At 38.4% G+C, this 14,399-nt stretch overlaps 1 protein-coding gene across 1 annotated transcript in view; it reads right to left on the reverse strand.

Annotated features, from left to right (window-relative positions):
- Positions 1-3,219, reverse strand: part of AP3S1 (adaptor-related protein complex 3, sigma 1 subunit) — a 42,423-nt gene extending 39,204 nt beyond the window's left edge. The window contains exon 1 of the mRNA XM_014544364.1: positions 3,181-3,219. Coding sequence (XP_014399850.1) covers positions 3,181-3,219 — 39 coding nt within the window. The remainder of the gene's footprint in view (positions 1-3,180) is intronic.
- Between the last annotated feature and the right edge of the window lie 11,180 nt (positions 3,220-14,399).

A 14,399-nucleotide genomic window follows, 5' to 3' on the forward strand; every position in this document is an offset into this window, starting at 1 on the left:
TTTTTTATGCTTTCTTGGTGCACCCCCTTGTGGTCTTTGTGGACAGTCGTGTTGTAGTTAAGCCTTGATTGTTGTGGGCAATACTGGGGGTAAATTGTCCTCCAGGCTAACTGGCTATGAGAGTCAGCTGTGTCTGCAGTGGGAGCGCTTCTGTGCTGGATCTCTAGGGCGGTGCTAATCTAGCCTTTGCCTGAGGCTATCCGGCAAATGCCCCTGTGCAGGGCTTGGGCGGGGCGGGCCCCAGGGGATCTACAGGGCAGGGCAGAGTGAGCAGTTATGGCTGCTCTCAGTTCCGTCCCCAGCGGCTCTGCAACCGCTGCAAACCTCGGTGAGAAAGCTGCCTTCCCGCTTCTCTCTTTTGAGTCTGGGTCCCTAGAGACTCGCCCGGATCTGGAGCTCAGAGTCTGAAACTCCCTCCCGATTGAAAACAACAACCGTGCCCTCCGCCGCCGGCCTGCTCCACATGCACTCCGCACCTTAGTATTTCACTTCAGCACTGCGCCTCCTCTGAGTCTGGGTATGGTTTCCTCTTTCCTCCTAGTTGTAGAACTTCCACTCAGCCAGCCTTCCTGTGGTTCTGGATGATGTCCGTTCCGTCTTTTAGTTGTATTTTTGAAGTGGTTGTTCAAGGCAGCAAACTCCGGCGTTAACCTATGCCACCATCTTGGTTCTCCCTACTCTTGTGGTTTCAACCATGTTATTATCTCCCTAATCTTTAATTCTCCCATATCTCCAGTGCCTAAAAGAAGGCAACATTCTTTTCTGAATTGGGATAGTATTTCCAGCTTCCAACTATACAGCTCCACTTATAGCTATAAAGTCATATTAAAACCCACATTTTGAAGACTAAAAACATTACATTTTTTTCTAAAACCAATTTTTCTTACTATATTCTAATCTCAGTTAATAACATCACCATTCACCAGACTCTTAAGGCAAAAATCTTTAAGGTTCCTTTCCTTTCAATTCACATGTACATTCAGTCACCAAGTCCTGTTAATTCTATTTCAGAAATAGGAAAGCTAGATTCAAAGACATTACCTCAACTCAGATTCTTATTCTTACTCAGAATACTGTAAGAACCACCTAAATGTTCACTGTGTCACCTCTCTCTACTCCATCCTACAAGCCACCAGAATTACTTCCTAAAAAAACAGCATTTTTACCTGCTTTCTTAAAGCCCTTTCATTTGATCTAAAAAGTTTCCATTTGATCTAATATAAAGTCCAAACTCCCTACCATGCCATAAAACACCCTCCAAAATCTAACTGAGACTTATGTCTCAAAATCCATCTATTTCTTCTTCCCTATACAATCTTCTCCAACCATATTGAAGTTCTCGCCATTTACTCCCTTCCTGTTTTCCTACACCCTCACTCCATTCTCTAACAACATCCTTTTAAGACTTAACTGAAACATGATAATTCTATGAAGTTCTTTTCTACTTTCTCAGGAAAAATTAGTTCCTTCTTCTTCATTGCTTCCTTGGCATTATTTCTATTCCTGTTATATGCTTATAATGAAGTGTTCAAATTTCCTTTGTGCATATCTGAATTCTACCAGACTCTGAGCTCCTCCAGGTATTCTTTGAATCTGAAATTCTCAACAAGTGGCTGGCATAGAGTAAACAATAAAAGTGTACTGAATAAGTGAATATGTAATCTAAAAGATAGGATCCACATCCCTTTATCTTATCAAATATCTAGGTTATCTTTTACACACACACACACACACACAGCGGTAATGAAGTAAAAACAATACAATGTAGTAGTTAAAAGTATGAGCCTTATTCATAAAAATTCCTGCACAATCTTTCATGTTGGCTAGGTGCAGAAGTTCTCTTGATTCCTTCTCAAGAATGACAAACAAATGCTTACATGGAAGGTTCTATCTGATCAGGATGACCAATACTGGACTTTATGTGAGTAAGAAATAAACTTTTATTGTGTTAAGCCACTAAGATTTGGGGGATTGTTGTTACACCAATTGCAATTCTTATACTAGCTAAAACTGCCTGATCAACTCAAGTAAAGCTCATACAGACAACTTCTAATCATGGATTCAGAGCTTCCAATTAGCTTTTGTATCCTAGCCTTAGATAAGAGCAGACAACCATGGATATTTGACATCTAACATAAAAACTAAGGACAAAATAGGGGGGAGGAGGGAAGCAACTCAGAGGAAACAAACCAAGTAGGGAGAAGAAAATTTTAAAATATATACCATTAATATCAGAGAGATAAGAAAGGTAATACAACTATGAAACAAGAAAAGAAAGGCATACTAGTAAACAGTAACATTCAGAGATCAAAAAGGTGCTCATGAAAATTAAAAATATAAGGAGAAATTTTAATACTCATGAGAAAGACTGAAAAATAAACTTGAGAAAAACATCCAGAAAATAGAATCAAAGGGTAAAAAGATAGAAAACAGAAGAGAAAGGATTAAAAAAGTAGGACAGAGCCGAGGAATGCTGAATAAAAGTTTCAAAAAGAGAACACAGAAAACTGATAAATTTTTCAAGCAAGGAGGACAAGAGTTTTCAGAATAAAAGGGCCCATCAAGTACCCAGCACAACTGATGAAAATTCACTGATAGCAAGGACCTGTGAAACTTTAGAAACTGCAAACAAGAGTTTACATGCATTCAGGACAGTAAAAACAGATCACATGCAAAGAATAAGTACTCAGAATTATTACCGGCTTTTTGATAGCAATACTGGAAACTAAAAGGTATGGAGCAATGCTATAAAACTGGGAATCAAAATGCAGGGTGATCAGATTTCCTACCACTGTTTCATAATCAAAGTCAAAAGAGATATATTTCAGTTAGTCACAATTCCTAGATTACATCAGTCTAAAGACACTAGTTACAAAAGGCTATATTATAAATACTTCTTAATGCATTAATGAAAAATAAATTTTAAAAATTCATTAACCCACTAATAAAACTTTCTCTTTTCCTATGTTCCTTTCCTGACCTTATCTATATATATAAAAGCCTAAGTGACCGGCCAACCGGCTGGTAGCTATGATGAGCAATGACCACCGGGGGCAAATGCTCTGAGTGGTAGCTATGATGCACACTGACCACCAGGGGGCAGACACTCAACGCAAAGATACTCAATGCAGGAGCTGCCGAGCTGTGGTGACTTGGCAGCAGCGGTTCTCGGTGACTCACCCAGAACCCGAGAGGAGGGAGGCCAATTTTGGGGGGCATCACCCGAGAACCGCCTTCTTGCAATCCGGGACCCCTCGGGGGATGAGAGCTGGTTTTAGCCCGATCCCCGCAGGCCAGGCCGAGGGACCCCACCAGTACACAAATCCATGCACTGGGCCTCTCGTGCAGCAGTCGCCAACTGGTGGTCCGTGGACCATTGGTGATCTGTGAGGTCTGAAAGGTTGGCAAACGCTGCTCTACGGCATGTCATAAAAGGCAATGTCAGAACCAAAACTTCCCTCTTAATCTAACAGTAAATAAGTCATTATCCTTATTCCTCCCTCCCATGTACACTCAGAGAAGAATTTTTTTAGAATATAAAGGATTACCAAGATGAAAAGAAACAGATCCTTTCTCAAAGCTTAACACAAGAAATAAAACATGAATATAATTGTTTTTTAAACTTTTATTTAATGTTCTATATATTGCCTTTATATACCAAAAAAGAAATAGATCTTTATTATCAAAATTAGAGGGCTATCCCTGACATATGAATAGTACAAATAGTGTCATAAGAACTAAAGGGGAACAAAGACTTTCAGCAGCAAGATTATCATCTTTAAAAGTGGCATACATTTAGGAAGGTCCATAAAGAATAGGTAGAATTCAGAAATACAAAGAATAGAGAGTAAAGTTGCATGACATTTGAGGCATAAAGAAAAATTTGAGCTAAAGATTAAAATCAGGAAAACAAAAATCACATGGGAAATAATTAGTTCTTTGTGCATTAAAAAGAATAGAAGTCTGAAGATTAAGCTTCAAAGCACTCCAATAATGAGGAATCAGGAAAAATCCACAAATGTGATTTTTTTGCCAGGCCTCTCCCAGGTAGGAAGTCTGGCTAGAGACTTGGTGTATGTGGGTAGGCCTCACTTCAGGTGATCAGGATGGGGCTATCCTTAAATCCCAAAAGTTGAAGCAAGGTTCCAAGACAATTCAATGGGGAAAAGAATAGTCTTTTCAACAAATGGTGCAGGGAAAACTGGATATGCAAAAGAATGAAGTTAGATCCCTACCTCATACTATACAAAAACTCAAAATGGATCATAGACCTAAATGTAAAAACTAAAACTAACAGTTATTAATCTTTATGACCTTGGATAAAACAAAGATTTCTTAGATATAACACCAAAAGCATGAGCAAAGAAAAAAAAAAGAGATAAAGTAGATGACATCAAAATTTAAAATCTTTGTGCTGCAAATGATATCAACAGGAGAATGAAAACAACCCACAGAATGGGAACAAAATATTTGCAAATCATATATCTGATAAGAGATTTGCATCCAGAATACATAAAGAACTCTTACAACTCAATGATAATAATAAAAACACAACTTAAAAATAGACAAAGGATTTGAATAGACTTTTCTTCAAAGAAGATATGCAAATAGCAATAATCACTTGAAAAGATGCTCAACATCACCTGCCATTACAAAAATACAAATCAAACTCACAATGACATGTTACTTGACATCCACCAGGACTGCTAGAATAAAAAAGACAGACAATAGCAAGAATTAATGAGAATATGGAGAAATTGAAACTCTCATACATAGCAGATGGTAATGTAAATGGTACAGTCACTTTGGAAAATAATCCAGCAGTTTTTTGAACAATTAAACACAGAGTTCCCATATGGCCTAGCAATTGCACTTCTAGATATATACCCAAGAGAAATAAAAACATATTTTCACACAAAAATTTCATATGCGTTCACATGAATGTCATAGCAGAATTATTCATAGTAGCCAAAAAGTAGAAACAACCCAAACATCCATCAACAAAATGTGGTATATCTATATAATGAAATATTTGGCCATAAAAAGAAATGAAGTATTGGTATATGCTACAACATGGATGCCTCCTGAAAGTATCATGCTAAGAAGCCAGTCACAAAAGACTACATATTTCATGATTCCATTTATATGAAATGTCTAGAATAGGCAAATCTATAGGCACAGAAAATAGATTAATGGTTGCCAACGGCTGTGGGGAGTGGGGGTTGCAGATTGACTGTTAATAGGTACTACGTTTTATTTATTTTTTATTTTTCATATACTTTTATTTATTTCAGAGAACAAGGGAGAGGCAGAGAGAGATAGAAACATCAATAATGAGAATCATTGACCGGCTGCCTCCTACACACCCCCTACTGGGGACTGAACCTGCAACCCAGACATGTGTCCTGAATGGGAATCCAACAGGGAACTCCTGGCTCACATAAGCTCAACCACTTAGCAACACCAGCGAGGCTAGGTTTTATTTGGATTGATGAAAATGTCCTAAACTTAAATTATGTGCACAATGGTGAATACAATAAAATTAGGTAATTCTTTAAAAAGAAAAAGCTGGGGCAAGTTTTATAGCTACACTCTTTCCTAAAAAGTCTCCCTATAGATATATTCTCAGAAATAATAGTGGAGGAATTTGCATTTTGTAATAAGAAGGAAGTTCATTCCTAAATAAGACTCAGATAATTTAAACATTGGAGTATTTGAGAATAAAAATAAAAGAGGCAATTCAGTCTGAGGAAATACAAAGAATAGCTGGGAACAATCTCTGGAATGTTCTACAGTTCCTTTAGCTACATACTCTTCCAAATTTTCAATTGGGGAAGATGAAAAAGTTCTGGAGATAGATGATGGTGATATTGTACACAATGTGAATGTACTTATTGTCACAGGACTGTACACTTAAAATGGTAAATTGTTATATACATTTTACCTCTGCAAAAAATTATTTGAAACAATCACACTAAGATACATTAATGACAAGAAATAGCAAGACATATATATGGTGGGATGAACTAACAATTTTTCTCACTTAGGTACCACACAGGAATCAAAATGATCAATGGTTCTGGCAGACTGGTAAAGAGCCCTTTCTTCCTGGGCAACAAAGAGAACAATGACTGACAGCTACTGATTCCTGTAATTACACCAGATTTCAACCAAGGCAGGAAAGATGGAAATGCTTCTTAGTAATAATAGAACTGGTCTAGTGGGCTTCACATAACCTCTGCATGCCTCTAATTAAGAATGTGAGATGTCTAGGAAAAATGAATTATTTTCCTCTTGACTTGTGTTATTTACAAGTGTCTTAGAAAATGGAACCAGCTTGATCATTGGACTCAGTACAGAGGATGCAGAGAATTGGAGCACTCACTTTTACCTTTATTCATACCTTTCCAGAGCCTAAGATAACTAGGTGGAAAAGAAAATAACTGAGCAGAGACAGCATCACTGCCTCTCCTGCAGAGGCCAGAGGCATTATTCAATTGTGCAAAATACAAGTAAAATTCAAGAAGAAATATCTTTTCTTGTAGAGTGTTGGGGATAATGTCATCAGACTGAAAGGTCTGAAGAAGGGGCTGCATGATTTGGCATGCAGGCCCAATCTGGCCTTGTCTTTCTCTCGGACCTCATCTCTTACCACTCTTCCCTGTAATCACTCAGCTTGCCTTCTTGCTATTTCTCAACACACCAAATTTGCTCCGATTTGAGGGATCCTGCACCTTTTCATGCCCCATACATTTTCTTCTCAGGTATTCTCATACACTCCTTTACCTCATTCAGTTCTCTTTTCAAATGTCAGGTTCACAAAGTTTTCCCTGATATCTAATACTAGAGGCCCGGTGCACGAGATTCATGCACTCAGGGTGGGGGGTCCCTCAGCCTGGCCTGCGCCCTCTCGCAGTCCGGGAGCCTTTGGGGGATGAACGACTGATGGCTTAGGCCTGCTCCCCACAGTCAGCAGTCGGACATCCTTAGCGCTGCCTTAGCACTGCTGCTACAGCCGCTGCACTCCCCAGTCGTTAGCCCAGCTTCTGGCTGAGCAGTGCTCCCCCTGTGGGAGCGCACTGACCCCAGCCTCTCCCCCATCATGCTTTATCCCATTACACTGTTTCATTTTTCTTCTTTCATAGACTAATCACAATCTTACATAATTTGTTTACTGTCTGTCTTCTATCACTAGAATGTAAACTCACAAGACAGGGATAACATCTATTTTACTTAGCACAATATTACCAGTGCTTAAAACAGGGCCATACAAACACAAATATTTGTTGAAAAAATATGAAAAGAGAAAAGGGAGTGTAATGCTCAGGTCAGGTAATATGCAACAAGGCCACTTCTCTTCTTAAGAGACTGTCTGTAAGTGCCTCCTTGGGAGTCTTAAGAACTTAATACTCTATTAAATAGAATGATGTCTTTTATTCTTCCTGCAGTCGAAGGATTTGGTAAGGGGAAGGCTGAAAGGGCAGAATGGGCAAGGAATGTGAGTTTTATATAACAATTAGAGGCCCTGTGCACGAAATTCGTGCATGGGTGGGTCCTTAGGCCTGGCCGGCAATCAAAGCTGATCGGGGCCTTCCGGCTGCCATCCAGAGCCTTCCTGCCTGCTGCCGGCTGCCAACCAGGGCCTTCCTGCTGGCTACCGGCCTGGGCCTTCCTGCCAGCTGCTGGCCGGGGCCTGCTGGCAGGGGGGAGGGACCATGGGAGGTTGGCCAGCCACAGGGAGGGACCAGAGGAGGTTGGTCAGCTGCGGGAGGTTGGCTGTGGGAGCGCATTGACCACCAAGAGGCAGCTCCTGCATTGAGCGTCTGCCCCCTGGTGGTCAGTGCACATCATAGCAACTGGTCGTTCCAGTCATTTCAGTCACTTACGCTTTTATATATATAGATATGCTTGAAAGGGACTGGTTCCTCTTTGGTCTACAACTCAGAATCACCTTGGCTTATTGGCAGCAGATAAGAATTCCATAACCTACAAGTACAAAGACGACTACAAGTGCTTACTTTCCAACAAAAATTAGCAAATACTTCCCTTCAGGATCAGAAAAGGGTAGGGCCCTAATACACTCAGTTTACATATATGAGTTCAATTTTGTAAAAAAGAAAGATATACACAGATAAAAAACATAAGCAAATTATTAAAGTGCTATTAACATATATTAAAGTATTATTTAAAGTTATTTTTTTTTAAAATATTTTTACTGATTTCAGGGAAGAAGGGAGAAGGAGATATAGAAACATCAATGATGAGAAAGAATCATTGATTAGCTGCCTCCTGCACACCCCCCTACTGGGAATTGAGCCAGCAACCTGGGCATGTGCCCTTGACCAGAATCGAACCTGGTACCCTTCAGTCCACAGGCCGATGCTCTATCCACTGAGCCAAACCGGCTAGGGCTATATTAAAGTATTTTTAACGATTCTAACAATAGAGTACCCAGACATTAACAAATCTGGTTATCTTAAAGCCACAAATTTTTAATAAATCCAGCAACAGCTTTGATGCATTCATTTTGTGATACTAATGTCTAAAAAGTATATACTCTTCATTAGGACATTCTGAAAGGAAATCTAAAGAGTGGAGAAAATATAACTAAATGTTAATAGCTATCTGTAGAAATGAAATCAAGGATGACCTTTCAGATCTTAATACTTCAATATTTTCTACATTATCACAAAAAAGAATACATTTAAAAAATAAAACAAATGCTCATGGAAGGAGACCTGACTTGGGATGGAGAACACAACAGTACAATATACAGATGATGAATTATAGAACTGTACACTTGAAACCTATATAATTTTATTAGCCAATAAATTCAATAAAAACTTAAAACAATAAATACTTTAACAATCAACAACTTTGCTAAAGAAACATAAATATAAACACCCTAAACAAGGCCTTTCTCTGTTTATAAAGTCCAAGGAATGACCGACCTATCCCACTGCGCAACTTATAATCCTCCCCCTAAAGCCAAGAATCACTGTAATTTTAAATATTTTAATTCTTCCTTTAATTTTCGACAGGTTTAATCTTAATTTTTTTTTAAAAGCAAGTCTTCAAGCATACTACCTATAAAAACTGTGATCATATTAGAATGGAAATGTTCAATGATCCTTTGATATAAGAATACCTTGAACTAAGATATTTTGTGTGACATGTTCAGAATCACAAATTTCAAGGACCATTCCTGATATTAACAACCTCAGAAGCAATCTAAAATTACAGAGAAGAAAACATTAATATTTATTCAAAATAAATAACATGAGCTAATACAGCGAGAATAGTGGACACCTGTTTGCATAACCAATGTCCATTCTTCTCTTTCACCTTTCCAACATAACACCAATTTTATTTTTTTTAAATATATTTTATTGATTTTTTACAGAGAGGAAGGGAGAGGGATAGAGAGTTAGAAACATCCATGAGAGAGAAACATCCATCAGCTGCCTCCTGCACACCCCCCACCGGGGATGTGCCCGCAACCAAGGTACATTCCCCTGACCAGAATCGAACCTGGGACTCCTCAGTCCACAGGCCGACCCTCTAGCCACTGAGCCAAACTGGTCAGGGCGACACCAGTTTTATTCATGTTTCCATCCTCATCCTCAGTTCCAAGGGTAGATCCTGATTAGTGTAAGCTATTATTGGTCTTGGGTAGGACTAACCAGACTGAAGGGAAAGATAGATTCTAGCACTGCAGGAACCATCACTCCTTATGGACTGAATTGATTACCACTGATTTCAAGGAGGAAATCAGCTTTTGGATATCAACTTTGTGAAGAGCAAGAAAGATTAAGAAATTGGATCTATAATGAAGTCACTGATTTGCTAAATCAAGTAATTGTGGAATCTGTCTACTTACTCTGCACTTCCTATTATGTATACTAACAGTTCTTTCTAAGCAAAATTTGAGTCAGACTACATAAAACTCAACTTATGTATCCAAAAGCATCCTAACTAATGTGCAAAGAAACCAAATCACTTGGGATTATCTTCTTAATAAAGCAGCTCAATTACTATGTGTTTATATAATGTGTGTTGCCTTGGCCGGTGTGACTCAGCTGGTTGGGTCATACAAAGGTTGCCGGTTTGTTTCCAGGTCAGGGCACATGCTCAGGTTTCGGGTTCGATCCCTTCCCCTCTGTATCTGTAAGTCTGTTTCTACTAAAAAAATTATAATAAAAATATATAGTATGTGTTAACACCTTAATTAATACTTAGAACTGCTGACAATTCTATCTTGATCATAAAAATAATTTTAACCATCCCATCTGAAACATTGTCTTAACAGCCACTAAAAAAGACATCAGTAAATATGGATGCATCTTTCTTAAAGATTTTTTAAAAGAAAAAGTTATACATACTTTCAATACTTTATATATCTGTTATGTAAACAAATTCAAAAAACGAAAAGAACAATCTTAGAGTTCCTTTCTGCATATGGTTGCCAAACAACTGAATAATCAGATACAGTTTATATGAAAATTGAGGCAACATGTATATGTAACCATTTGAAAACTTTCCTGTTTGTACTTGTGTATGTGTATATAAGCTTGATCATGAGTATACATATGCAAACATACACAATCTTTTTTTTTTAATCCTTACCCAAGGATATGTTTTTATTAATTTGAGAGAGAAAGGGAGGCAGGGAGGGAGGAAGAAAGAGAGAGAGAGACGAGAAACCTAGGTATGTGCCCTGACCGGGAATTGAACCAACCACCTTTTGGTGTACTGGATGACTCTCCAACCAACTGAGCCACCCAGCCAGGGTTACATATACAATCTTTTAAATCTGTGGAAACAACTAAGATAATTCATATAAAAGGAAAACATTTTTTACTATTAAAGTGATTCACCGAAGGATATACCATGGTTCATTAAAAACACAGGAATCATAAACACGTGTGTTTTTTTTTCTTGATTGATGGCTATGTAAAAATATATCTGCTTTAAGAAATATTAGTCTCATTAGTCATTTATAGTAACACACAACTATTGCCAGGCAAATATTAAAAGACTAAAAACATTTGAACTTGTACAGTCATAGCTTAAGGATATAGAAGGCAAAAACAAAAGAGAATTTATTCTGAGTCTACCCTTGACTTCTTAATGTCTGACTCTTGCAGAATGAACCAAAAACTTGAGTTTAGCCAAATATGCATGTGACTCCATGTGTCTCACACATAATAGCAGCTTGGAGGCACAATCAAATCTAAAAATTTATTACAGCAGGAAATGGAAATCTGCACTATTAAAGGGTAAAGATGAACATATAAATTGTTATATGAGAGGAAAAGTGAGGAATGAAAATCCAATGCAGTAGGGGAAGTGGGTTGTTAAGCACTTTTCAAATTGCTCAGTGTTAAACCATTATTACTGAATTCAAATCTCTGTACTCTATCAGGATATGAAACTGTTAACCCACCACACCCCTAAATATTGCTTAATAAATTAAACACAAACTGTCAATCTTATTGGATGTGCACTTGTTAGAAATTTCTTTCAACTTAAAACAGAAACAGTTGATGTAACAGCTATTCCATCACTACTTTTGTTGTAAAGGCATGGATTTTGAGAGCCTCTCATCAATGGAGGACGAAATTTTAAGAACTGGAAGGAAATTTAGGAGGTCACTTTTAACCCAAACTCTATCCCAAACTAGGAGACATTTAGCAAAGATTTATTGAGAGGTCTCTACTAGTATAGTCAAGACTCATTATTGATTGCTGGGGGTGACACAAATAAATCTAAAACCTGCCTCAGGGAATCTATAGAATGCCCCAAAGGAATTCTAGGCTGAGAAACAGAATATTAAACTGTAATAAATATAATGTAAAATCCTAAGAACAAAGAGGCTTCGGGGAATGGTTAAGTGATATCTGAGTTAGGCCTGGAACAAAGCGTTGAATCTAGACATTTGGCAATGGAAGAAAAGAATATTTCAAGCAGTGAGGATAGAATAAACACTGACTCCCTATACAAATACACCCATTTCCAACTACTCCCTTACTGGTACATATTCTGCTCTTGCCATGCCAGGTTTCCTGGTGTTCCTTAACATTTAGGCAGGTGCTTCAAATAGGCATTGCCATTGCATCTCCTGCTTCCTCGGCTTGGAATGATCTTTCCCCAGATATCTGCAAGCGGGCTTTCTTACCTCTTTCAAGTCTTTGCCCAAATGTCTCCTTCTCAATGAGAACTTACCTGCCTACCCTATTTTTTTTTCCTTTTTAAATAGTTCATTGATTTTTAGAGCGGGAGGAAGGAAGAAGAGAAAAACATCGATGTGAGTGTATAACATCGATCGACTGCCTCCTCACTCCATCTCCTGGGAATTGAGCCTGAAACCTGGGTTTGTGCCCTGCCCAGGAATTGAACCAGCAACCTGTAGGTGCACGGGAATACTGCCCAACCAACTGAGCTACACAGGCCAGGGTCTGCCTATCCTATTTTAAATTATCATCCTTGCACTCCCTGTGACCCTGCCCTGCTTTATTTTTTCCACATCACTTGTAACTACTTATTAATTTTGTGTATCCCCAACCCCAGAAAGAATAGAAGTTATGTTTGTTCATCTTCAGATTTTAAAACACTGCCTGCACTTGGTAGGCATAAAATAAAAATTTGTTGACAAATTGACTGAAATAAATGGGTGAAAAAGATTTCTGCCCTCAAATACGTTATGGTCTAGTGAAGGAAGCAAGTATATAAACAAATAAATAACCTCCCATTATTTTCTGAATGACAAAAATACAGTTGGCAAAACTCAATTTATAAAAGACTAATACACAAAAACAGCTCTGGCATCCCTACTTCTACATGGCCAGTGACCACTAGATCCTTCTTTATACACCTCTTGGCCCCTGACCCCAAGAACACTGTCATTTACCCAATGGCCAAAATGACACCAGAGCTGCCACTGTTGCCAGAACCTCCTCTTCCCACATTAACCTTCACTGCGACCTCCTGGGTTAAAGGTAAACATATTCTATTCCCATTGCTAGACAAGAGAAAGATGTATTCCTGCATTTCCAGATGAAATTCATTTTTCTGTAGATGGTTAAATTATAAACTGCAAGAACGGTTACACTGATATTATGGATTAGGCAAGAAACCTATTTTTAATATTGCTTAATTACTAAGTGTAGACATGGAAAAACAAATGTTTGAATTCTCTTTCATCGCTGGAACATACTTTTTTTATACTGCGAATGAATGGCACAAGCAAAATGGTTAAGAGAAAGTTCCTTCAATAAAGATTAGTACTATATTTTAGGCAAATGGGTAACACTGTAAAGTTAAAGGCATGTTTTTTAAACCCAGAAGGATCAACTAGAATTTTATCCCGGATTAAGGAATGATGTAGAATTCTTAAATAAAGCATTAGCATTTAAGTTGCATTATACTCAAGCCACACAGTAGTAGAAAATATTCTTTATCGCTAGCAACAGCAAAACTAAGGAAATGAGCAATAAGCTCAAGATTTCTCACGTCAACTAACACCTCCACAGATTGCATTATCATTTTAGGCAAAGTGACATTTTCACATTTAATTTTTAATAGCAGGAATGATTTATATCTGGGACTAACCTGCATAAAAGTGTTAGCCTTGGCTCAATTTAAATATTTAACTGAAGGTTCATTTCTGGCTATAAGCAAATAGCCCCAATACTGCACAATATTTATATCTTTACATAAACCATACCGATGATAGCCCAACTTTATGTATTTTATCTAAACAGCGAATTTTGCCCTCAGATAGGCACTGAACACTCCCTCAATCATTACTACATTATCTTTCCTACCTTAAGATCTCCTGCATTTTTAAACAATATTTACGCTTCTAAAAGCGTTTTTATAAACATTACTCTTCTTCATAAGTGGAGGAAAAACTATAAATTAGGACAAATTCTCTTACAAATTAGAGAGACACCAAACCAGCAGCTTTCAAGTACAGAATCACAGGTCTGGCCGGTCACCCACAAACGTCAATAATAATTAATTTAAATAATAATTAAGCAATTTACAGCCACTAAGAGAAAAGCCCGATGAAAGTGTTAGTTCCTCACTTATCTTTTTTTCTTTAACAAAGAGACACGTGGAAGTCAAACTGGGCAGTGGACCACGTATCACCACATAGAGGAGAGAGAGAGACTGCCCAAAGCGTGCGGTTCCCAGCGCGCAGGAAGCCGAAGTTCTGCGCGATGAGAGGGTGAGAGGAAAGCCCCAGCCCGTCTGTCCACGGAGGAGAAAGCAGTCCCCCAGGAAAGGCTGGGAGTCAGGGAGGTGGGGCTGCGAGACCAGCGAGCTCCGCCGTCTTCCTCGCAGGCGGGCACCGGTGTCAGGGAGACAGGCGCGCAGGTGGGCTCGCGGGCGCA

This window comes from Myotis brandtii, unplaced genomic scaffold (assembly GCF_000412655.1).
Source record: "Myotis brandtii unplaced genomic scaffold, ASM41265v1 scaffold1105, whole genome shotgun sequence".
In the NCBI taxonomy this organism is placed as follows: Eukaryota; Metazoa; Chordata; class Mammalia; order Chiroptera; family Vespertilionidae; genus Myotis; species Myotis brandtii.